This window comes from Melozone crissalis, unplaced genomic scaffold (assembly GCF_028551555.1).
Source record: "Melozone crissalis strain CALT ecotype California unplaced genomic scaffold, PUWL_Pcris_2 ptg000016l_1, whole genome shotgun sequence".
NCBI lineage: Eukaryota > Metazoa > Chordata > Aves > Passeriformes > Passerellidae > Melozone > Melozone crissalis.
Genome location: NW_026535794.1, coordinates 2700992 through 2727119, shown reverse-complemented (window position 1 = coordinate 2727119; position 26128 = coordinate 2700992). Strand labels below are relative to the sequence as shown.

At 41.0% G+C, this 26128-nt stretch overlaps 1 protein-coding gene and 1 long non-coding RNA gene across 2 annotated transcripts; both read right to left on the bottom strand.

Moving 5' to 3' along the window:
• Positions 1–9528: 9528 nt before the first annotated feature.
• On the bottom strand, positions 9529–19946 carry LOC128935238 (meiosis-specific coiled-coil domain-containing protein MEIOC-like; the record flags this gene model as incomplete). The annotated part of the gene is made up of 6 exons (XM_054273398.1): positions 9529–9790; positions 11555–11735; positions 12941–13063; positions 15739–17500; positions 17991–18092; positions 19858–19946. Coding segments are annotated over 6 exons (2499 nt in total), but the record flags the coding sequence as incomplete, so codon positions are not given.
• A 6-nt stretch (positions 19947–19952) lies between these two features.
• Positions 19953–24678, bottom strand: LOC128935657 (uncharacterized). The gene is made up of 3 exons (XR_008482952.1): positions 24581–24678; positions 20278–20386; positions 19953–20013 (listed from the first exon to the last, which is right to left on the bottom strand). It is a non-coding gene; the product is annotated as an uncharacterized LOC128935657 (long non-coding RNA).
• Positions 24679–26128: the final 1450 nt, after the last annotated feature.

Below are 26128 nucleotides of genomic sequence, written 5' to 3'. Positions count from 1 at the left end.
TCCAGTCCCTCTTAAAGAGCCATTTGTTTTTCTGGATGTGGAATTTTAATGGAATTGCCTGCAGCCTTTGCTGAGCCAAGGATCTACCAGGATAACAAATCCATGTGCTCTATTAAAACCTCCTTTACAACTGGTCAGACATCTGTTGAAAACTTATTCATGGATTCCGGAATGAGGAAAGCAATATCCCACCAATTCGGCCAATCCTCTAAACCCACTCATTTCTGTTTCAACTTCTGATACATCATCACCTATCTTATTTTTCAATTCTCAATGATTGCAGTTCCTCCTGTTCTGGGGGAAATCCCTGAGCTCCCAGGGTCACGCTGGTACAATTATATTGACTAAACTCCAGCAGACCTTGAGTTCTTCCCTATGTGCTTCAAGAATTGAAGCTACCCTGAGACCCATGAAGAACAAAAAGAACTGTCATGTTATCTCATTGCAAATCTCCCACACCTTCTTGGTGACTGCTCATGGGCATCTCCTCACAGCACTGACTGCTCCTTCCTCACAGCACAGCCAACAAACCCCAACTCCCTTCTCAACCAGCTGAGCCCTCTTTTATAGCACTCAAGCTCACTGGGCACAGCTGTGGCCTGTTAAGGGCAGGCCTGTCCCTAATCTTTGGTGATTGGCACAGCTGCAGCTCCTCAGGGGCCAGATCACCTTCTGCACCATCTTTATTTTCTTTCTATCCCACACAGTCATTCAGCAGGTTCTGCAGCACAGCAAGGAGAGATCAGGAACAGCTCCTGGGAGGGGGGGTGTTGGATTAAGCCCTTTCCTGATACAGAGCTGGGGCAACTGAGAGGTGCTTTAAAAACTTTTATTCCATTTTCAGTCTCATGTGAAGGGTGAGACAATACAGATGTTATCATTCACACCATCACAATCAGAAGTCAATTATTTCCTAATTACATTATAAAGTATTTCTTGGCCTATCAGCTTTAGCCACACCATGCTGTAAATGCCTTAAAGCCAATCATCTAAAATTACCCCTCCTGGGTCTCACTACAATGCATCTTTCACAGTTCTATTTCTCCAAAGTATCCAGTCTTATTTGCAAGGTTATCTTTTGAAACTTGTTCCATTTCTCTCTCAGCAATGTCTGTCCATTCCATGGCATTTCCAAGTCAGCATTTCTCATCTCAACGTTTACATACAGATGCACACACTGTGTGAGCCTTCTGTCAGGCTTGGAGAATTCCCTACAAATCCATTTCCCACAGGAGGAAACTCTGAGTTTACAGGAGAGCTGAAGAACTAGGAATGCACCAGAGCCTGAGATTCAAAGCTCACCAGAGCATCTTCTAATTATTGATGAGATTATTGATTATTCCAGACCAGGCTGGACAGGGCTTGGAGTAGCCTGGGACAGTGGGAGGTGTCCCTGCCATGGCAGGGGTGGAACAAGATGAGCTTTAACGTCCCTCCCAACCCAAACCAGTCTGGGATTTAACTCTGAAAATCCACCTACATCTCCCAAACCAACATTTGTCAGCAAAGTTAAAGATCTGAGTTACCATAAATTCTTTCTGTAAGTCAGAATGCTCCCACAGCTCCTTCAGTCATGACCTACCCAAGGCACAAAGATCTGGGAATTCTGTACCACAAGCAGCAGCAGAAATTGTTTTATATTTCTAATTTATCTAAATTCTCTGCTTTTGCAACCCAACACTCTTAAATATTTACCTAAGCAACCTGATTCATCAGCTCCAAATCAAAGATCTCAGTAAGGAGAGCTGGCACTGTGGAAAACCAGATTTTATTTTTTATATGGCACTATTATTCAAATCAGAGCAGCACTACTGAATTTCACAGCCTCACAAAGCCCAGCCTATCACACAAATGTGGATTTAAAACACTTTTGATTAATATTATTTAAAAACCAGCACAAAATAATGAGATTGATTTGGGAAGAACACATTTCCCTGTGCCTGCTTTCCAAAATATCTCACACAGCACAAGCTGCCAGCACAGCCCCACTAAAATAGCTGCCAATTTATTCCATCACAGGTGCTTTGGAACAAGTATCAAAGCAACCAAGCTGCAGTCAAATAAAAGCAGAGATGCCCCCCAGGGAAGGGATGTTTCTCTCATGATCTGCTCTGGAAATCCCCTTCTCTCTGCAAAAGGAGGGAAAAGAGGAGGCTGCTTGGCAGGGGTTCCAAAATTAATGTATGAAACACGTGTCCAATCAGCAGCAACAACAGGAACCTGCTCAGAAGGGATCATTTGGGATATTTGATGTGTACAGCTCAGCTGAAGATGGAAACACCTCAAAATTAGATTATCCAAAGCACCATTTTATAACTTTTATAACAAGTTTTATAACTTCTCCTCCAATGAAAAAAAAAATCATAGCAATAATTTTTCCTGCCTGTCACCAGAAAAGAAAAAACGCTTTTCCATTTTAAAATTCCTTGCTCTAAATTACTCTAAACTTTAAAGTTCCTTGCTCTAAAACAAGGAACTTTTCCCAGTCAAGGTTTAGAACATCACACTTAACTTCTACAGCACAAACCAGTCACATTCTTTTGTTACCTGTGCAGTTCTTGACTTTTGCTTCAGATATCTGCCAAAAAAAAAATTAATCTGGGACATTTGTCAATTTATTTTGAGAAAAATGCTAAATTTATCCCAATTCCCCCATAATATCCCTTGAAGTCCTCACTAAACTCTTCCCTTTATTCTCAACTACCTGATGCAAATCTGAATTTTCGGTGTGATCCAAGAGATCCCTCAGCTCCAAGTTCAACAACTGCCCAAACTTCCCCAGAATTAAGGCAATTAATTCTTCTAGAATTAAGGCAATAAAACCAGTCACAAAAAACACACAGGATTTTAATTTCTGTCATGAACACAGAACAGGTCAATTCAAGGCAGAATTACCAAACTGAAATTCAGCAGCTGAGGAACAGTGTGAGTGGATCTAAACAAGCTGTCACCATTTATTAGGGACATCCACACAGCACAGGTGATTATTTAAATAAAAAGGAATCAAACCACATACATAGAAAATACCAGAAAATCACACTGGCCATGACTTATGACAGAATTCTCCTGTTTCTGAAGACTCTCACACATGTGAACAAAACCCCATCAGTTCAGCACAGGTGGACATAACAAGGCCTCCTGGTGTTCCACAATAAAATAAAATAAATAAAATAAAAGGAAAAGCAGATGGAATTCCCAAGTTAAGGTGCACAACACCCTGTGGCATCAGAGCACATCTGTGAAGGGGAATTTTAAGGATGTTACATAAGAGGTAGAAGTAAGATTTTTGCAGCGCTCAAACATCCACAGTTGTTTTACAGAAACGCTTAAATAAGCCTAAATTGATTAATGATTAATACCTTGCATAATCAACCAGTTTTTTTAAACTAAGTTATAAATTCACATATTTCTGTTGGGCCCAACCAAAATCTCCTTCAGTAATATTTCACTAGCAGTGTAAAATGGGATATTTTAAGGAAATGAGTTTGACCAACACACAGGCAAATTATATAATTCAGACACCAAACAGGAATATTAAAATATAGACACTATTCATCTTTGTAGATCTGTCATAAAAATAAAAGGAAACTTATTTTTCCCATCTATATATTGGAAACATAATTCTGTGAAAAAACTATGCTCATTAAGTAACTGTTGTGCATAAACAAGTTGTGTTTTATTCACACAACTTTATTTACTGTTTTTATTCAGTAAAAAACAAAGCAATCTTTGTCTGGCAATGATTTTTACTCTGATTTATTCTCTCTTTAACCAGTGCTTTTTTTTAATACACTATATGCAATATTTTCCTTTTTAAAGCTCATTTGGCAATATAAGTTTGGATTTATAACTCTAGTTCCTCAATTTGTTTAGAGGTTGCTCCTAACCCAATATATTTTCAATCTCTAACAGCACAGACATTAACATTAAACACATTATTTTGCACCTTTGATTACAGTATTGCTAATGAAGAAAAATAAGGACCTTCCATTCCACAGCACTGATAAATTTGCTTGGCAAAGTTATTATTTTATTTTAGAAAGTTACAAAGCAGTTCTCTACCAAAAAAACTAATTTATTAAAAAATCAGACATCTCAAGTGCTACAAACAAAAAAAAAAAAACCAAACCCAAAAAGTGCTGGTGACTGGCATGGATAAACTGCACAGGGAATAATAAATCAAGGTCTCAGCATGGTTAAGGCTCTATTTCCCTCAAAGCAGAACAGGAGAAAACAAGGTGCAAAAATTCCCAGAAAACCCCAAGTTCCTGCAGCAGGTACATTCCTCAGCTTTAAGAGAAATCAAAATTATCCAGGCTCATTCCAAGAATCCCTCTAAAAGAGGCTGGGAGCTCATCCCTCCAGCTTTAATTAATAAAAGTTCAAGGGGAGCCACTGAGCTTGTGTTTAATGAGCTCCTGCACTCAAGGCAAAGCAACAAACCCAAATCAAGGCAGAAATCTCTTAAAAGCTGAGCCTTCAATGCAAGCAGGGCCACACGCAGCTCCTCAGCAGCCCAATCATTCAAAAATAATAATTAAAATATATATTCCACAGCCAGCTGCCTTCATATTGACTGATGGGAAGTGCTCCCTGCTCCTGTTCAATCTACAAACACCAAATAATCAATAATTCAAAGTTTTTCCACTTTAACAACCTTATTAGGAAAAATAAATGACTAAATCTGTAGCAGACTGTGGCCATAAGGAATTTAACATTTAGTTTTGCAGCTAAGAGCACTCTACCATAGAAATAAAGATTTAAAGAACAAAATCCCCAAACCCCACTGCTTTGGGCTGTGCCACCTTGCAGCATTTGTGAAAATTGCAGCTCTCAAACAAAGAATGGGCCAAAAAAAAGAGAAAAATTCCAATACCCAGCTTCCAGAGCAGGTCAAAATACAAGTTTTTTCTAAAAAATAATAAACATATAGGCTTAAGGTCTGTTTGTTGCATAATTTTTACAGTATTTCAACAAAACCAAAATCCAAATTCCTGCAGAATCAGAGCTAAGACTTCATGGTGGACGTAGTGAATATTCCAGAAAGCCAAGGTGGATTCTGCCCCTGGGGGAAGAACAGACATGAACCACAACCAAACCCATCTTATGCTCACTTCTCCTTGCTCTTTATCATCTCCTAAGTCTAGAAAATAAATGGATAAGCTGCACAGGAAATAATAAATCAACGAAATCCTGCCAGGAGATGAGCTGATCCTGATCCCAGAGGGACAACTCTAAACCCTGTCCCGGCCCCTCAATTTGATAAAACACACCTGGCAGGAAGGTTGGCCATCAGGGCAGGGCAGGAAGAAACCAACTCTGCCCAAAATCTGCACCCTGACAGAATCCAAGGGGGAAAAGAATCTTGATTCAAGCCAAGATTTCTGGTCCCTCAAGCCCTCCTGACCATGGCAGGCAAAAGAAGAGAATTCTCCACTGGAATTTGGGCTCCTTCCTTCTTGAAGCTCCCTTTCCCTTCTTTTTATCCCCCAAAAATGGGGTGCATATCAAAGACAATGCCAGGAGGTTGGGCTCTGGAAAAGTGCAAAAACCTAGTACAGTAATATTAAAATATAGACATTATTCATCTTTGTATATCTGTCATTAAAAATCTGTTTATTTTTATCTCCACTGCTCTGCAACAGAAATTCCTCACCAAACCTCTCACTCACGAAATCCCCACCTTAAAACATTGATTTCCTTCAAAAGAAATAACCAGGAATAACCAGAATCAAAACATTGATTTCCTTCAAAAGAAATAAACAGGAATAACCAAGAGACCATGAACTAGAAAATAAACAGGAACTAGAAATAAACAGGAATAAGGAGACCATGAACTAGAGCAGCAGCTCTGACTAAGGCAAACAATTCCCAAATTTCACATACCCAGGTACGGACAAAAATATTGGTGGTAAATTCCAGCAGCAAAGAAAAATATTCAGTTTAAAAAGGATAAAAATGCAGTTTAGGAATTAAAGTCACCCACTCCTGAAAAGGCAAAACAAGCAGCATGAACTTAAATAATCTCCCTGCATGCTGTTCCAATGGAAATAACAAATTAATAGCAATTTCTGAGTTTTAGTTTATATAAATAGCATCAGAGCAACTTAACTGCCAGAGGGACCCTGTGGGTACAGAAAAACAGAGGTACAAAACCTATAACCAGAAAAAAAACCAAAGAGTTAAAAAATAAAGTAAAAAAAAATTAAGAGCTGTTCCCTGCTGCTGGCCTCCCTTCAGGGAATTAATGAGGTTGAATCACCAAAAACCTTCAGTTATTAACACAGAATGCAGAAATAATTGTAATTTTTAAGTCTATGTTGTCGTACTGGACTGTCAACAACTAAAGCATTAAAGATTCACTAGCAACTATCAGAAAGTACCCTGATAATAATCCTGACTCAAAAAGGGACAACTGAGTGTTCAATTTATTTAAACTGGAGCAATCCAGTGTCCCTGCCACCAGGACTGGCTACAACTCTGCCACCTTCTTCAGATCACCCCCAAAATTTAAAAAGTATAAATCAAAATAGGGAAAAAATCCCAAATAATTAAATCTCATCAAAGTTGAGTGCAGCGGTGGAGGTGGGAAAAAGGGGGAATAACCTGAATTTTATCTGATAGCTTCTCAAAATGAGGAAGGGACATTTTTTTTTCCCTCTCTCTAAATATCAAACCTAACTCCAAACCAAAATCGCCTCTTTGGCTTAAATGTGACCCAAACCTCAATTCTGCTTTCCCTGAAGTCAGTAAAACATGAACAATCAGTTCCTAAACCCACAAGCATTATAACTTGTGCTTATTCACACCAGAAACTCAGCCCAAGACTTGCAGAATTTGTACCTTGCTGCCAAATTAAACACAAGGCAGCAAAAATGATGTTCTGACTGGCAGAGCTGCTGCAACTCCAGGTGTTATTTTACAAAATAAAGTGGTTTTTTTCCCCTTAAAATGCAAAAGGTTTTGTAATAAAACAACAGAAGCGGAACATTGTGAAATTAGGAATTGAAGACACAAGTCATTCTAGGTCTGGCGCGGTCCATAACAAACCCACTTAAAGAAAAGGGCATTAAAAAATTGTTAAAACTTAATTTTGTAAATAAAACCTTATTTTTGTTTGCAGAGCTGGAGTTTTTGTGAAGAAAAGTGAGGCCAAGGGACAGAGGAGCATTTGTAGGGCATGAGCAGGAGCACCTGACCCAGCACATGATCCAGGGGGACATTCCAGAGCCCAGAGCTCCTTCAGGAACCCAACCTGCAGCAGCAGCTCCTGAGTGCAATTAACATCATTAACAATATGAGGTGATTGCAGACACCTGTAACCCTTTAAAATGCCATTTTTCAACAGAAATTGGAATTAGAAGTGACCACACAGCTTTTTTAACACTCTGGAAAAATGAGATTGTTAAAGGCACATTAACTATGAGCTAATTAAGATCATTAATTAACACAATAATTAAGTAGTACAATATGAACCAATTATACCCTAAAACATTCACCACTACAAAACAACCCTGGTTGTGTAAACAGAAAAAAACCCCAATATCCAGACCCTGAAATTCTGACTTCCTGCCAGCACAGCAATGGTAAATTAATCTTAATTTGGGTAATTAAACCCCCAAATCACCCAGGAACTGAAATACTGCAAACTCCACTTTTAAGCTGTGCAGCACAATCACTTTCACAAATGCAGATTGACCCTTCTTGAATTAGTTTGTGCAAATAAATTCCATGTACACAGAGAGAAAACACACTAAAATAACCCTGGTACCTGTTTTTTAGGCTAAGGCTGGAAATAATCTTTTAAGTGGATTTCACCTTTTTTTTTAGAGGGAAAAAACATAATTTTGCTACACTAATGATCTGATTTCTATCTACTTTTGCTTTTAAACTTCACTCAGTGGATTACAGTGAGGCCTTGGGTAAATTTTAGCTACAAATTTCCACGCCTCGACAGAGTTAAGGATGGCACTACTGAGACAAAATCTGCTCTAGAAACATCCACAGATCCAGAACTACACAACTGCATTTGGAACAAGTTTGCAAGTACAAATATATATGTGAACAGTTCTATAATTACCCACAAAAATGTCAAATTTGACACCAAACACCACATGACATGAAAATCTTCATTTTTGTCCTTCAAATTTTGCTTATATCCCCAACTTAATTCACTTTTAACCCAACAACTGCTCTCCAAAGCTGTTCATTAATATCCTGATACTCAAGAACTTTAATTATTAGTACATGTTAGGAGACTGTGGAACAGTAAGACAGTTGTTAAAGCATTAAAATATTCCTAAATGCCCTAAGATCACAGCTTGGATCAATTATTCTTCACTAGTTTTCACCCTGAACAACCACACTCTGATTGTCTAAGCCACACAATGGAGACTAATTAACAGCAATTAACTATATTAAACCTTCCACACCAAAAAAATAATCAGTGAAAGAGCTTTGGTAACCTAGTACATAATTAGGTTTGTGTAAATATTTTGCAAACATCCCTCTCCCAAAAAAACCCTATATACCACATGTATATTTATATAATAATATACAGAGTTCCTGAGTAAATAACTAAATCTGATTATTCAGAGGATTTGGCAAAATATTTAACTTCTTATTACTAAAATAGATTTTAAAAATAAACATTCAATGAAAACATTAAAATAAATATGGAATGTGTCTGAAAAAAATATAGTACCAAGAACATATATTAGTAACAAATAATAGTTTTTTTTTATGTAAGTGCATACTATGTTATATTGTTACTGGTTTTAACCCCACTGAGGTACCAATGAATCTAATTTCTAATCCTGAGCAAGTTTTCTAACACCTGCTAATGTGCACTTCCATACAGTTCACACTGCAAAGCTACAAAAATCCACTTTTTTAGTGGAAAAATCAAAGTGGGTAATTCTATGGAAAAGCACATCTCATACTGGTTTTGCTGGAAACTGAACTGGCTGCACAAAACCAGCACTGAACACTGATTATTCCTGTCAAACAGAGATAACCTGTCCCAAAAAACATCACCACAGCAGTGTGGATTGCTCCTGACACAGTGATGGGGTGCAAGCTACTCAGTGATCACTTTGGCTCTGGAAAGAACTACATACACATGGTGCAAAAAATAAAAATAAAACAAACCCTGAATGATTACTGAGTACCTTTAAATATCCTAAATTGTCTCATTAGCCAAAAAAAAGAGAATTGAGTTTTTCCAGACTCTGGATGCTCAGGTCCTGGCTGGGCTCAGAGCTTTGGGTAAGCACAGGAGAAAAGCTCAGCTCTTGTTCAGCTCCCCTGAACATTAAATTTCTCAGCAGCAGACACCTGAAATTTTCAACTGCATCAACACCACCACAAGCTGTGTTTGTCCACACCAGAATCACAGCACCACAACTGCAGCACTGACCAGGCACCTTAACTAACCCTTTTTTTTAATGAACCCCTCCTGACATCCTGTGACATCCATCTCTGGGCGGTTCTGGGCAGGACCCGAGCCCTTCCCTCCCCATCCTCGGCTTTCCATTTATTATCGCCGATTATTCCAAAATCTTCCTCTCTTCCTCAGCTTTTCCACTTCCCCTGCTTTCCTGCTCCAGGCTGCTTTTTTCCTGGCTGCTTGTGCTTGAAGAACGAAGCTCTGGCAGGAGGAGTTGTTGGTCGTCAGGTGCAGCAGGAGGGGGTTTGGGCAGGGTCAGCTGCAGCGCGCACCAGAGCGCGGTGCGAGTTGCGCGTGTGGCTCCAGCCAGGGCTCGCAGGGCAGCTGCCAGGGCCAGCACACCTGCAACACAGGGAAAACTCATCAGGGGACAAGCCTGGAAACGTTATTACCAGCTTTTGGTTTCTATGATGGGATCTTTGGTGTCAAGATGACCCCGAGGTGTTGGAAAGTCTCTTTTTCCCAGGTCCGAGATCAAAGAAGAAGACTGAATTCCTTGGCTGTCATTCTCAAGGTTGTTTATTCTCTGTTATCTAGAAAATTCTTTCTCTGACCTGCTGAGATCTGTCTGGCAGGTTGGTTCATGGCACACTGACCACCTTCAGGGTGGTGTTTACTTTGTTTACAATAATTTTCCAATACCTATCACCTATGTTAGACAGTCTGTCTCTACTCTAACCAATCCAAAAGTGCCAACATCACAGCAGAAGATGGAGGGCAAGAAGAAGAAGGAGAAAGACAGGATTCCTCCATCTTGCCTCTTGAACCCCCATTCTAAAAAACCCCAAAATTCTACCTTTTCACCCTGTGAAAAATTCACTATCATTCTACTAAAACTCTTGTGGTTTGTAACTCCTCACACAAAGCTGGTAATTGTTTCCATGGGCTAAAATCAAAGGCACAGGTGTTTGTGACTCTGCCATGGTCTCTGAGCCCCTTGCCAGGGTCTGGAGCCCTCCAGGGCAGTCAGAGGAATGTCCTGGGTCAGGACTGAAGGCCCTTGAGACAATAGCTCATGTTTAGACTTACATGTTCTTTATTTCTTACCTACGTCACAGTCTCACAGTGAGTTCTGCAGCCTTTCATTAACCAGGCACAAAATGGCCAACTATCTCTTGGTACAAGGTCTTTTAAAGCTAAACTGTCCAATTAAGGAATGACACCTAAATTATTTTTACTTTTAGCCCAATAATTCAAAGTCCGAAATATTGCCATTAAATCTAATCATAATCATCCACCTAACCACTGTGTCCTACCTCTCCTGCCTGGCCAAGAACCTTCCTCCTACTACTCCTGACTCACACTTGGAGTTAAAAAGTCACATGGAACTTTTAGGAGTTATTTTAAAAGTTAGTTTGCATATAGGACTATTGTTTTAAGGGCATGACATTTTACATTTTAATTTTTGACACCTGAATTGCAAAAGCAAAACATTTTGCTTCTCTTTCCAGCTTATCACAAGAACAGCTTTTCCACAGCCAAAGGAACTTCACTGTCCACTTCACTTCAGCATTAAGGAGTGAATTCCTCTTTTGTTCTGAGACCCAGGTATTTTCTGAAGAAAAATAATACGATCTTTAACCCCAAAACACAAATTGCCACATTTACTGCTGCTACAGGTTATCCTGGCTTTACTTCAACAGAATTTGGGAAACACACAATGTCATTCCTGGTGGGTTTGTGATTTTGGTAAGGTAGACAATTGTTTTGCACAATACTGGCAATTTTTTTATTGTTTTATAAGCTGAAGAGAAAAGAAAGTTTAGCCATACCAGGAAATAATTCTACCTGCCTAAAAATGAGCGCATTTTTGCTTTTTAACCAATTTATGGTTAAATAATGTCACTGAGGAGTTTTTACAGTTGTCTTCTAGTCAAGAGGAAAAAATAGCAATTTTTTAAAAATAGTAACAGGAAAGTAAAAAGAAAAACCCAATAGTACTCAAAGTAATTTAAAGTCTTAAAAAGTAACAAGAGTGTATTTGCAAACTTCCTTGCTGAAGTGACAAGAATTGCTCGTTATTAAAAATTTACATTTTTAGGTGGAACATACTCACAATTAAACCCCTGGAAAAGCTCTGAGGGCTGCAGGAATGGGCAGCATTACCTTTCTCATTGTTGTAGCGTGGCCCCCTGTGACTCTGGGGGTTTGCAGCATTTCCAATCTCATCCTTCCGACGTGCCTGGGTCACCTGAATGGCTTCCAGGTGCAGCTCTAAGGTCCTGGAGATGTTCCTGTGCAGGGGAGCACCACAGAGCCTCTCCATTCTTCCAATCAGGGCAAGCACCTGGCAGAAAACTCAAGTTATTGTTTCATGTCCTTGCTTGCTGTACAAATGTATCTTTTCTACTTTCAGACTTTGCAGCTGCTCTAAGTTCTCTGCTCTTTCTGTTCCTGAGGCCTGCTTTCACAATTTTCTTAAATTCTTATCTTCACTATTTCCCACTCTCCCAAATTTAGTAAATACCCTCACAAAGATCAAACAGCAACAGCACATCCCTTCATTATACAGAAACCTCTCCCCATATGAAAGATGTACTGTCCCAGTAGGGAGCAAAACTTGAAGCAGATCTTTAATAGAGACCATGTCAAAACCCATCATTCCACAGAAAACTAATAACCCCATTTAAATTAATCAGTAAACTTTATCAAAAAACCCTCCAAAACCTAAGCACCCTTGAAAATTTAGTAAAACAACAATTGCAAAAAAATCACATCACACCCACAAACAGTCCTGTATTTATCATCCACAAAAAGACTTCTAACTCCTAGAGATTACTTCATAACCTAAAGAAAATCAAGAAAGCAATCAAAAACATGACACCCCTCCAACTAGACTTCCCTATCAATAACTCCAAGAAGCTAACCTCTGGTTAGCTTCAATTTCAAAGACTATTTTCATAGTTTAAAAGACAATTATATTTTCATCAATTGAAAAGAATATTTTTATAGTTTAAAAGACAACTATTTTAATCAAGTTAAAAAGGCTGTTTTCTTAACATACCACTCCATCCAAAAAACCACCCCAAATTTCACCTTTTCAGTTCACAGAAATCACAGAATCACTAGTTGGAAGAGACCTTAAAGATCACAGAGCCCAACTCAAGCCCCAACACCTCAACTAAACCCCAGCACTGAGCTCCACTGATCAGTTCCAACTGTCAGGGAGCTTAACTATCAGTTCCAAAAGAGAACCACTGCCAAACCACAAAACCCCCTGAGGCTGATGAGTAAACAAACAAATCCCAGATTTGCTGATAAATAAACAAACAAATCCCAGGAGAAGTGCAGGAGTGCAGGCCTACCCGGGTGCGCTCACGGGCCTGGTCAGTGAGCAGGCGATCCACGCGGGATGGAACCCAACCACCAGTTCCAACTATCAGCCAAAGAGAACCACTACAAAACCACCAAACCCACTGCAGCTGATGAATAAACAAACAAATCCCAGATTTGTTGATCAATAAACAGACAAATGCAAGAGTGCAGGCATACCCGGGCATGCTCATGGGCCTGGTCAGTGAGCAGGCGATCCACGCGGGATGGATTCACAGGGAGCCGTGGCACAGGGCTGGGGTTGGGCTGCCCTGGGAAGTGCTTTGCAAGGTCAGCTTCAGCCTGAAAGGGAAATAATTTGTCAGTGTGATGGTTTGAGGTGAGTAGAGGGTGCTCAATCTGGTTTTGGCGCCGTTTGGAATTTTCAAGCGGATTAGGAGTGAGGGCCCGATCGGCTTCTGAGGGCATTGACAGAAAAACATTCCCAAATATCACAGGATCCCAGAGTGGTTTGGGTTGGAAGGGATCTTAAAGCTCATCTTATTCTACCCTCTGCAATGAACACCTTCCACTACCCCAGGGTGCTCCAAGCCCCATCCAACCAGGCCTGGGACACTCCCAGGGATCCAGGGGCAGCCACAGCTTCTCTGGGCATCCCATGCCAGGGCCTGCCCACCCTCACAGGCAGCAATTCCATCCTTTTTCCATGAGGAAAACACTAAACCACTGTTGGTTTAATCCCAAACTCCCTGAATGTGAATTTGCAAGAGAATGATTTGGGTTGAGAAAGGACCTGCAAACTTCCACTATCCCAGGGTGTTCCAAGCCCTGTCCAGCCTTGGACACTTCCAGGGATCCAGGGGCAGCCACAGCTTCTCTGGGCACCCTGTGCCAGGGCCTCACCACCTTCACGGCAAAAATTTCTTCCCAAATCTAATCTAATCCTGCCCTCTTTTGGTTTGAAGTCATTCCCCTTGACCTATCACTACATGCCCTTGACAGAAGTCCCTCTCCAGCTTCCTTGCAGGAATATTTCTCTAATTCTCCTCTCCCTCAGAGTTCAACACCTCTTACTGCTTCTCTCAAATGTCACATATTATGATTAAAAAAAAAAAACAACAAAAAAAATAAAACCAGGTGATAACAGCAGCATAAATCACATCTCAAGTGCATCAGCATGAACCCACATTTAACATAAACTGATATCAGCTCTTTAAGCCAGAAGATATTTTTCTTTAACAGAGAAAATCTTTAACACAACAGCCAAACTTCCACTGAGAAAGAGTGGCTTAGCCAGGGTCTAACACAGACAGTGACTAAACATCACCAAACATATTTTTGCATAGGAAATTCTTACACTTGAGTAAAAAAGACACAGCTAACAGTAGATTCCTTATCTCATTCCTTCTCCAGGGTACCATGGATATAAGAGAGAGGGGTCAGGTGCTGCACTCAAGTCTAAGTCCATGCTGTGCATATTTGTACTAAAAGTATGTGGTGAAGTCCTCCTCTTTTTGCTTTACCTGCTATTATTTATTATTAGTATTACTTATTATTATTTAGTCCCTGTCCTGACCTAAGATGGATTACAAGAGCTGACTCCATCTGTATTCATCACCTGAGGAGCCTGAACAGCATCCAGAAAAAAAAAAAAAAGGGATGGAGAAAAGGTTATGGATTCACATAATGGCACCAGGTAATTAAGAATTACATTTAATAAGCAATTAAGTAAACTATGTGCACATTCATTATTGCAGACAATTCCTAACTTGTGGAAATGCTTTAAATGTGAGATCCCCAGAAAAGTGGGGTTTATGAAAGGAGACAGGTAAGCTGTGACCCCAAAGCAACTGCAAGGAACAAGTTTCAGAGAGCTAAAAGGGCTGAGTGATTAAACAGGGTAGAGAGATAATTACATCAAATACCAGGTGGAGTTTCTCTCTCCTTCTCTCTCCTGAGGAATGTGGTTTGCCTGCAGGAATGGGAGCCAGGCTATGGCTTGAAGGACTGAGAACAATTTCTAATCTGTAACCACAGACCACCCTGAGAAACCCAGAGCAGCTCACTGGGATAAAACTGGAATGGACCACAGCAAGGGGTCAACTAAGCCCCTTTGATTAATAAGGATAAGGATAAACAACCCTCCTTTCATGATGAAATAAAAAGCAGGACACAAAAACTATGAGTTGGTCTTTGCAAAAAACTTAATTGTCCTAAATCCTGCCTGAGAACAGGAGACAAGCACTGGATCAAGAACCATCCCTTTCTCACTTCCAGAGCATTCCTGGAAGGCCAGACAGGCAGAGAGGAGTCTTATTTGAAGGCACCCATGAGAGAACAACACAGGCACCTCCATTCACAATTCCAGAGGTCCATCAGCAAGGCCCCACAGCTGATGATGGAAAGAAAAAGAAGTTTTCCAGGTCAAGCCTGCTCAGACACCTTTATCCAGTGATCAGGAGGCTTGACACACGTGGGAGTAACACCCAGTGCATAACTGGAACCAGGGATTAGGGACAATTTATTTTCTGAGACCTGGCATGGAATTCAGGTATTTGACTCCTCTTGGGAAAGCTCTTCCTCCCTCTTTGGAGCACAGAGTTTTCATTCCCAAGTGCAATACCCTCATTATCAGTGTGATGCTCCCCCTGCCAACAGTTCTGGAAGTGAGTCTAAAGCAGGAAAATGACTGTAATGAGAGGAGCATAAACTGAAATTCCCTTTGGAAACAAGAAAAATATTGTAGGCTTTCTCTACAGACACACAGAGAGTGCCCAGGACTATATACTTCATTTTCTTTCTTACTACAGCCAGAGATTTACTACAACGAGAAAAAAACAAACAGAAGAGAAAGCTGTGACTGTATCATGGACAGTAAAAACCAAACAAAAAAACAAACAAAAGCAACCCAAAAAAAGGCCAAAAAAACCCAACAAGCCAAAGAATAAACACCATAAAACTTTCTCTCTTAAAACCAGCCAAGTCTTTTTCAGAAATCACCACCAGCTGTGTTTTACCTCCTTCCTCTCCTTCTCCAAAGCTCTCCACTGCTCGTGGCACTCCTCCAGGCGGACGTGGAGCTCGTTAGCGGGGCCACTGCGGCTCCTGGGAGGCCTGAACTTGTTAAATGGGGCTGGGAAGGCAAAGCAGGGGGCAGGGATTTCCCCAGGGGAGAGATCACCCATGAAGGGACTCAAGGGGGTGAAGTCGTCGCAGTGAAAAAGATCAACGAGGTCTGAGAATGGAAACGGCGGCGGAGGGAAACAGAAAGGGTTTGCTGGTGGAAACAGTTGGTGATTAAATGGAGGGAAGCTGGGATTTGGTTTAAAATCAGACGGGAATGGGAAGGAAGGAAGCAGAGAAGGATTGATGAAATCTGACAAGCTGCCACCGCTCTGCTCGTGCTTTTTTGGAAACGCGCTGAAAGGCTGGTGGTGTGGGGCCGTAGATCCCAAACGAGGGATCCAATTCCTTCTGCCTCTTCTGTCATCTTTACTGCCACTTTCCTGGCTCTGCCTCCTTGGGAACCTGTGGTATTTCTCAGCATGATCTTCACCTGCAGCTTTCTGCTGCCCGAGCCAGTCGGGTGAAAATCGAACGGGGAATTTGCGTCGCCGCCCGTCCTTGCGCACCCCAGCATCCTCCTGGGACCTTCCAACGAGTCTCATCTGCTTCCGGCTCTCTGAGATGAAATGAGGAACCCCAAAGTGACTGGAAACTCCATTTGATGTCTGTAACCTCCCATTTTTCCTGGGAGGGAGGGTGGGTAGGAGCTGGGAGTAGAAGGAGGGCTGTGTGAAAGGCTGGTGGGTGGGAGAGCCCCCAGACATGGTGGAAACCCCTGATGAGGACTGGGGGCTCGTTGCCATTTGTTTTCCATATGGAATTTCAGATGCAGCAGCTGCCAGACTGTTCCCATCCAGCCATGCACACCCCTGGTAGGAGGAGTGATTCCCATTTTGCACAGTGTTTTTCACAGATAAATCATATTCAGCTGCTTGAGGAGAGCTTTCCTTAGGGCCCATATTCATCTTACACTCATTATTATTATTAAAAGCATCCCCCACAGTAAAGCCACAATGGCCATTTTGCACATGGCTTTCCTGGGGTTTTCTGCCTATTTCTCCAGAAAATGGATTTTCTTTAGGGGATGGGTAGAAAAAATGAAGGGATGGTGACTGCAGTTTGTGAGCAGCTGGGAAATTCTCATATCTCTTAGAGAACAGGTGGCTGTCCTGGGGTACTTTATCCCAAGAGTTATCACCAGGCTGATTGGAAAGATCAGGGGAATACTTAGCTTGTCCTTGAGCATTATTTTTCAGAGCTTTTCCTCTTTTCCAAAACTCCTTCTGGGCGCTGGGGCTTTCTTTCATCCTGTTCCGAGCAGAAAATGGGCTAAAACTGGACCCACATTTTTCATAATCTCCATTTAACCTCCTGTGGTCATAATGCTGGTTGCAGCCCCCATTTGGGAAGGAAAACCCTTCCTGGGGAGCTGCGGTGCTGTTCTGCAAGGAGGAATTTTCAGGGTTCTTCAGGGCATTGCTGGGATGAGCACAGGGAGAGAGCCAAGACTCGAGGAGCTGAAGGTCCCCCAAACCTCTGTGCAGCATCTCCACCTCAGGAGGCTCCTGCAGGGGTTCCTGGGGGCAGCTGGAGCCCAGCAGGGTGGGAAAATCCTTGGTTTGGACCCAGTGCTGAGCTGGCAGCCCTGGGAACTCCCCGTTGCTGCCCAGATCAGGTGCCCACACAGGGGGGAACAAACTCGATAGAGAATTCCTGGAACAGAGTTAAACCAACCTCCCGTCAGGATTTAAATCATTTCTTGCTTTAAAATAATTCACACATCATGCACAGCTCTCCTCAAAAACAGGAGGAATATTCCCACTGCAGCTGAGCAAGTGCTCTGTGAAATCTCATCACCCACATTGTTTATTCTGCACGCTCAGAAATGCAGCGTTTATTTGGATTTATTAAATATCTCAGATTCCACTGTATTCTGTCAACTCTCTACTGGTTAAAATTAATTATATTTTTCCCCCTCTTCAAATGCTGTAAAGCTGATGGAAAACTTGTTAAAATTTGCATTTTTAACAGCTCGGTATTGTTTTTTATACCGGCAAATGAAGTAAAAACACTTCCACATTTTAAGGGGATTTGAAGGGCTGTCATTACTCAAATTAATTAATTAAAAATCTCTATCATATATGTGTGACAATGGGCATAAAAACCAGCACAGGAATTGTAAGAATCATCAAAACAAACTCACCAATCTGTAGCTGGCTCTGGCTTGTTTGGCTCCTCTAAAATGCTCGACACCAACCCAAACACATCAGGGCCATTGCCAGAGTAAGAAAGATTTATTGGTGCCCTGAAAAAAACAAAACAAAACAAAAAAACAAAAAAAAAACCCAGAGTAAAAGTGTTAAGTAAGTAAAACCTAAAGTTTTCTCCTAAACAAAACAGGCAAAAAGCAGCATTTTTTTAGTTCTGAATTTATTGTATCCTCAGCATCCCTCTACAGAAATCCCTTCCTGCATTTGTGAATTCTACAGCCCAAGAGAAGTAGAATTATTTTCTTTTTTTACCAGAGACTTTCCAAGCGCCAAAAATTCTCCTCTCTTTCCAAGAAAAAAAAACTGTTTCATAAACATTCCTTCAAACCTTGATTGTCTTGTTTAGAGCATAAATAGAATCACTATTCTCAAAGTCTGGAGCACTCTAATTTACCTACTGCCAAATAATTCAAAACTTATTATGTAATTTCCAAAAAAATAATTTATTCGTAAGGTATATATACTTGAACCACTTTTCAATCCCCTTCTGGACAGGTCAAAATTTTACTAAATATTTCTGGTAAACACTCAAGGCTTCCAACAATTTTTAAACAAACCCAACTTTTTACCTGAGGTGCAAGATTAGATTTTCATGGAGTTGTTTGTAATGACTCCTGACTCTTCCTCATAATTGAATTACAAAGCTCTCCTTCTCTCTATCCTCATTATTTTGCTCCAATAAACTTCCCTTCCTTCCTCACCTTTCAGGGTTCTTGAAGATTTGAGATTTTCTGGTCCCATCTTACCCAAGCCCCCTTGGCTGCCACACAATTGCTCACTGACTTTGCTGATTAACAGAGATCATAAAATTGGGACAAACTCATAAAAAAATCACATTTTTAATCTCTTGCCACTGTGAAAATCGGTGAAAATCACACTCTGGTGGCTTTTCAGATCTCACCAATTTCACCTCTAACTCAGTCCCTGATTTACCCCATGACTGCCCAGTTTCTTCTCTAAGGGACCTGGATTTAATTTAGGATGCTCAGAAGTGCAAAGACTCTTGAAAATGTTCTGGGAATGCAGAACTGATATTTGATAACCAGATCTTCTATGTGCTTTGGCCAAATAGCAAAGTTTTTTCTTTTCTTTTTTTAGGGAGGCCTCAAGGAATTCTGAATATCCACAGGCTCAGAATGGGTGCAGACATAGATTAACTCCAATTCCATAACTTTTTTGGTTTTTAAAGCTACTTTGTAATAATCCAAAGGCTGATTTAAGAAAATATATTTTAATTAGCAAACTGCCACTCCTTGATTAAAATTAACTCTCACAGCTGACACCAAAGCTGTGTGATCTTTTACTCAAAAATAAACATCATTCTGACACTTCTCACTGAAAACCAGTAAAAAAAAAATAAGGTTTCTCACAATCCATGTATTTCTTTAACTGTTTCCTTTCAGCACCTTGTGAGCCAGTATACTCCACTTTTTCCCCACCTCAGAGTTTGCCTTTCTTATTAAGCAAATGATACAAAACATGCAGTGAGTTATTAGAAATGCTCATTAAAAGGACATTTTCTCATCAGAAGCTGCTGTGTCAGTCTCTATCACCCAATAAAAGTCTCTATCACCCTCCAAAGAAGGCAATATTCTGTCACCATCACTTGGCTTTAGGATGGAAAAAAAAAAAAAAACCCACACACCTTTTTCACAACCTCAGTAATAACCACCACAGAGCAAAGAAAACCTGCTGAGTTTTCAGAGATGCCTGAAACTCTCCCAAAAAAATATCCAGAATTTGTTCTGTAACACAAGAAGTGACCCAGCAGCCCCAAGGCCCCAGCAGGGATGCTGATACCTTTTTTTTGGGCACTCCTGGAAGGCCTTTTGGGATCCAAAATCCTCAGCACACCCCAGCCAGTCCCTGCACAGCTGGGAGGGCTCTGGGGGCGTGGGGGCACTGGGGGCTGCTCCCAGGAAGGGGGAGAACAACTGGGTGTCCATGGTTTGCCTCCTGCATGGAACAGAGCAAAAAAAAATGTTATTTAATATTATATTTAATATTAGATGTTCATCCAGTGAGCAGGAAAGGCAGCAAAGCAAAGCTTTGGCTTTTGTTTCCTGAAATAAATGAATTTTTCAGCACTGCGTAACGTAACCACAACAAAAGGATCAAGTCTAAATCATGTCCCCTCCCTTGCCTTAAACTAACCCAAATCTGCCCTCCAAAAATAAATACGCATAAAATAAATGCAATAAATAAACAGAGTTGACTTACTGCACAGCAATAGGAATTCTCCACAGGTTTCACATTTTAGGTGTTGGTGTGGCACCTTCACAGCTCTATGAGACTGGGAATGCACCTGTGCCAGGCAAACACATCCCCTCTGGAAAACAAGAGCCATCATCCCTGTTATACCCCAAAAAACACAAAATATTCCAGTGAAGAAGGGAGAGGCATCTGGGAACTCCACAGAGCAAAATGTGGGTAAAGAAAAGTAACCCAGTACTGCTGCAGAAAGGAATATTACAAATAAATTATTTTTTCCAAGGTTATTTATGCCAAGAAAGACTGGAGCAGATGATATCTGAGGCCTCTTCAAACCTGGAATTCTCTGAATTTAATTTACTATTAATCCTTGGCCTACTGAAGGCTGTCCCAGACTCAGATCTCCATTCCTGGAGATTTTCTGAAAAGGTTGGGCAGAAATATTCTCTGGTCATGTGTGTTTTTACCAAGAGCAGGGCAGAACAACTCTGCAGTGAATAAATTTATTTTAAATAAATAAATAAAAACTTTACACAAGTTTATCACTTGCTACAAACTGATTTTGCACACCCAAACCAATCCCTATTAAATAACAAAATTAGAGGCATTAAGACCCCAAGGAGACCACACAAATATCCTGCAAAATTCCATATAAACAGCACGGAACATATGAACAGCCTGGCAGTATTTATTTAACCAAATATTAGGTTAAATAAATGCTAATATTAGGCCAAAATCCCACAAGAATTTAGCAGCACACCCACAGCCCCGGTCCTGTTTGGGCTACCAGGGAGCAGCAGACAGAGAAATTCCTGCTCCTTGGCCAGAGAATAAAATACTTGTGCACAGATTAAAAATAGGATGTGTAACAAATGGATTTATGTTTTATTTCCAGAGCCATTCATCACTGCTGATGGGAGCTGTGTCTAAAGCCCAGGAGAAGAGGGACTTCATGTACCCTAGATAAGGCTCAGTGCTTCCAGAACACTGGAGCCTGTCCTTCCCCCCAGGCAAACACCGAATTCTCCTCAGGGGTTTACATAGGAACCACTAACAAGTTACAGGAAAAAAAAAAAAAGGGGGGGGATGGAAAATCAGAATTAAAGAGCAATTAATTAAATGCTGCCTTAAAAAAAAAAAAAAAAAAAAAAAAAAGAGGGGGAAAAAAATCAAATTATTTAGTTTATTCCCCTGCAAATTCCAGGAAAGCCACTGGTCCTAATAAATCACCATCAAAAACAACAATAAAAAACTACATCTAAAGCCCAGACAGGTGTTTTGGACTAATTTTTTCATTCAAACAGTGAAGGAACAGACAAAAAAAAACTATTTACCAAAACCATTCACTATTTCCAAAAGCCTCAAGCAGTTCCTTGGACTTAAATTCTCTGCCAAAGTTTCTTTTGAGGAGAAATACATGAGCACAACCTCATCAGTAAAATGTTAATATTTCAGGTATAAATTTATGCAAATTAAATAGCATCAAAGCTATTAGACATTGATATTGTTGTGGTATCTGTGACAAGAAAAAAGGAGAGATTTATATCAGATATTAAGAGAAAGTTGTTTCCTGTTGGGGTGGGGTGGCCCTGGCACAGATTCCAGGAGAAGCTGTGGCTGCCACATCCCTGGAAGTGGCCAAGGCCAGGCTGGAGCAGCCTGGGACAGTGGGAGATGTCCCTGCCCATGGCTGGGGGTGGAATGAGATGATTTTTAAGGTCCTTTCCCAAACCATTCTGGGATTCTGTGATCTGCAAGATCAGTGAAAGATGTGTCCGAGACATTTTCCACATAGAGGCTTCTCCGAGATGGGCAGCTGGAAACAGAGACCTGAACCCTGTGAAAATCCTCTCTCAGCCAGGATTCCACAGCAGGACACTGGTTGGAACTCTGATTATTGAGAATTTCAGATTTCTGTGCTGCCAGGCACTGACCCCCAAGAGAACACTGCACTGACCTGAGGCCGTGGAGAAGCTTCCAAAATGGAATGACAGAACTGGGATTGTGGGTGTGGAGTTTGGATAGAAGTGTGTGATATCACAGGGTGGGAAACTCAGAGTTTAAGGGGTTAGAATAAAGTAATGGATATAAAGCAAGATGGAGGTTTTGGGGTGGAGGCTGGTCCTTCTTCTTCCTGCCTCCTCCTTCTCCTCCTTCTTCTCCCTGGGTTTGGGTGGTTTTGTGTAATTGGATAAGAAGTCCCCATTGCAGCCATGGGTGGTTGGTTATTGGGTTAAAAGTCAAAATAATTGAGGTGTCATTTCTTAATTGGACAGTTGATCCTTCAAAGGCCTTGCAGAGAGAGAGATGGGGCTCCATTTTTAGTTTGTTGGAGTGAAGTGCTGCAGAACTCAGGGTTTGTGAGAGTGTGACAGAGATAAGAACTGATAAACATCTGAGCCCCAACAAGAAATTCCATCTCACACATTTAATCCTGACCTTTGCAGAAAAGAAGTAAAAGAATTGACAGACGCTCCCATGTTGCTCCTCACCACTGGAAGGGTTTTGCTCCCTTTGGTTGTCCAAAGCCCTGGCAGCAGTTCCAGACTCGTGGCTGTCATTCCAAGATGCCAGGAGCTGCTGGCAGAGCATGGGAGATTCCTTGGGCCACCTGGAAGGAGTTTTAGGAATTTTCATGGAGAATCCTAAATAATACCAGGGTTATGAACATCTGGGGGACTGGAACAGAATGATTTGGGTTTGGAATGGACCTGCAAGTTCCACCAGACCAGGCTGCTCCAAGTCCCAATGTCCAACCTGGCCTTGGGCACTTCCAGGGACCCAGGGGCTGCCACAGCTGCTCTGGGAAGCTGCTCCAGGGTCTCACCACCTTTAGGAAGGATTTCCTCCTCTTTAGATGTCAGAAGAGCTTCTGGCTCATATCAGATTAAGAGTTCTCTCAGAAGATATTTTATAAGCTGAAAAATAACCTGACCACAGCTAAATATTGCTCCATTGTACAATCAGAAGAAACTGCTTTCACTGACATGAAATCCCACCTGACAGAGCTCTTGATTTTCCAAAAAAGCATTAAAATTAGCCAAAAGCCTTTTTAGAATCAGTTATCCTAAAGCTGCAGGATCTCCCTGCCCCAGAGCACTGCAAGAACATCCCTGATAACAACAGCAAATAACAGCACTGCAGCATTATCACACCCACACTGAGGGGATTCTGCTCTCATTCCTTGGCAGGGGAAGGATTTCCTGTTTATTCCTTGGGTTTTGTTTCTTGGCAGGATAAAAAAAGCATAAAAACATGCTGTTTTGTGGCTTTTTGAAGATTTTTAATAACTCTCACCTATGGATATCTTAATCTGTAGCACACGGGGACTGCCTGACTCATTCAGGGTGCACTGCCAGGGATTCTCTGGGTAAAAAAAACACTGGGTAAAAAAATAAAGTAAAAAAACCCAAAAAACCACAACAAACCAGAAATCCCTAAATTTCTTTTTTGGGTTTCCCAGGAAATGAACCAGCAGAAGTAAACAGGCAAAAAGAACATGTAAAACACCAAATTCAGGGAAGAAAATAGGTAAGTTATTCAGACCTCTTAATATCAGGGATAAAACTATAAAAATAGCAGATTACTGAAGACTTCCCTCTAAATCCTGAACTCACATCACCAAAAAGATTTGTTGCAGCAGCAAAAGGAAAGGATACTTTTCAGCAGACAAAGAATCAAGAAACTTTTCTTTCTCAAAGGAAAAGGACCCAAGTCTGCCAGACTCCTTTTAGCTGGGTCAAAATCACCTTAAAAGAGCACATTTTAAGGAGGGGGAATAAGGTGTCTGTGTGGGAATAAAAGTGAATAAAATCAATTTTAAGGTGTGTGTGGGAATAAATAAATAATAATAAAAATAATAAATTAATAATAATAAATAAATTAAATTAATAAATTTATGAGGTGCTTGTTCAATACATGGGTTCTGTTGCCCAATTACAATTAAGAATATTCACAGGCTCACAGGCCATTTGTTTATTTTGTTTTAACACAAGAACCTAAATATTCATTTTATACCAACAAAGATTTTTGGGTTTGTTTTTATTTTTTTGGGTGCATGGAAACTTCCAGCAGTTGTTCTTCAGGACTTTGTGATGAGTCTGACAAAGCCAAGAAGAGCTTGGGAGGATCTGCTGGATTTCCATCACCAGAGGATGACTCTGACACAACCAGGGAGAGCTGCTCCACCTGGGATGCAACATTCCCTCCAGGTGCTGAGGTTTTATGTGACATGGTTATTCACTATAAAACAAACCCCTCAGCCAAGTTTTTTTATTTCTGCTGCCCTGCAAAAGCTCAGTTTTGGGCTCACCTGTGGCCGGCACTGCCCAGGGGTGGCACTTGGACCACGTCCTTGTCATCAGCACCCAGGTTCTCTCCTCTGGAGCGAGCAGCATCGCGTGCAGGCTGGAATCACGGCTCCCAAGGAACAACTTCTCCTGTTAAAAGCAACAAAAAAACCCAAAAAAAGCAGTTACCAGGTCTGTCAAAGCTGTATTTATACACAAAACTCATTTCTAGCCTCCCCTCATCTGCTCCTCCAGTCCAGTTACTGCGTTAAAAGTGAAAATAATTGAGGTGTCATTTGTTAATTGGACAGTTGATCCTTCAAAGGCCTTGCAGAGAGAGAGATGGGGCTCCATTTTTAGTTTGTTGGAGTGAAGTGCTGCAGAACTCAGGGTTTGTGAGAGTGTGACAGAGATAAGAACTGATAAACATCTGAGTCCCAACAAGAAATTCCTTCTCACACATTTAATGCCAGCCCTGGCAAAAAAAGAAGCAAAGACTCCACATCCCACTGTGGCTGATTCCCCCCATCCTGCAGCACCAAATCACCAAGGATTTGGCTGATCTGATGTCCAACCTGGATTTCGCTCCCAGAAATGGGATCTCACCACACCAACCTTTTATCAGCTGTTTTTCTGTCAAGGCACCCCTCACCGTACACATTATTGATCTGGTTAATCATTACCTCTGTGCCACAACCCTTATTTGCAACTTCAGAAGTAGATTTCAAAAGCACTCAGGGATATCCTGAAGCCCAAACAACAATCCATTGATCCCTCTAAAACAGGAATTCCCTGAAATCATGGGAAACTCCCAAACTGTTGCAGGTGCTGCATTTGGAATTCACAACCCACACAAGAGTACAAGTGAAGCTTAAAATTCACACAGGTGCTCAAAAACAGCTTTGGGTGCTGCCCTTGTGCTCCAGCCTCCCAGAGATAAATATATTTTCCATCTGTGGCTGCCACAAAGAGATGCTTCTTGCACTAGTGGGAAATAAAAAGGGGATTTCAGAAGGAAATGGGGAAGGCCTGAGAACTTCCAACCACATTACAAGCTCCAGAATCAGGTGCCAGGTTTGAAGACCCACATTTCCCTCTAACACATCTTTTTTTTTTACTTATTTTATATTTAGGCCTGCTTTACAAAGCTACATGGCAGAAAGGTTTTGGGGATAAGAGGTTCCAACCAGCTCCTCAATTCCATCCCTGAAAGAAGGCAGTGATACCTTTGACAGGTGCCTCTTTCTGAGCCAAAAACCCCCACCCAAACACACAAATCATTTCTGCAGCATTTCTATTAAAGCCTCTAATTCATAACCTCTCTACTGACTGAAATTCTTGCTTTAATTAAAAAAAAAAAATTAATAATTTGCCAGCAGATAGTTTAGAAACAAAGCCCTGCTCAGACATGTTCTTAAACCATTTCAAAAAGTTACTAATATTGTTTTTAATGATAGATCTTACACCTCTACACTCCTGATTGTTGCCCAAAGCCACAAATACTCTGAACACTTCACTCCCACTATTTCTAAGTGTTTCACTCTGAAGTTTCACCTTTTTTAAATGCAGGC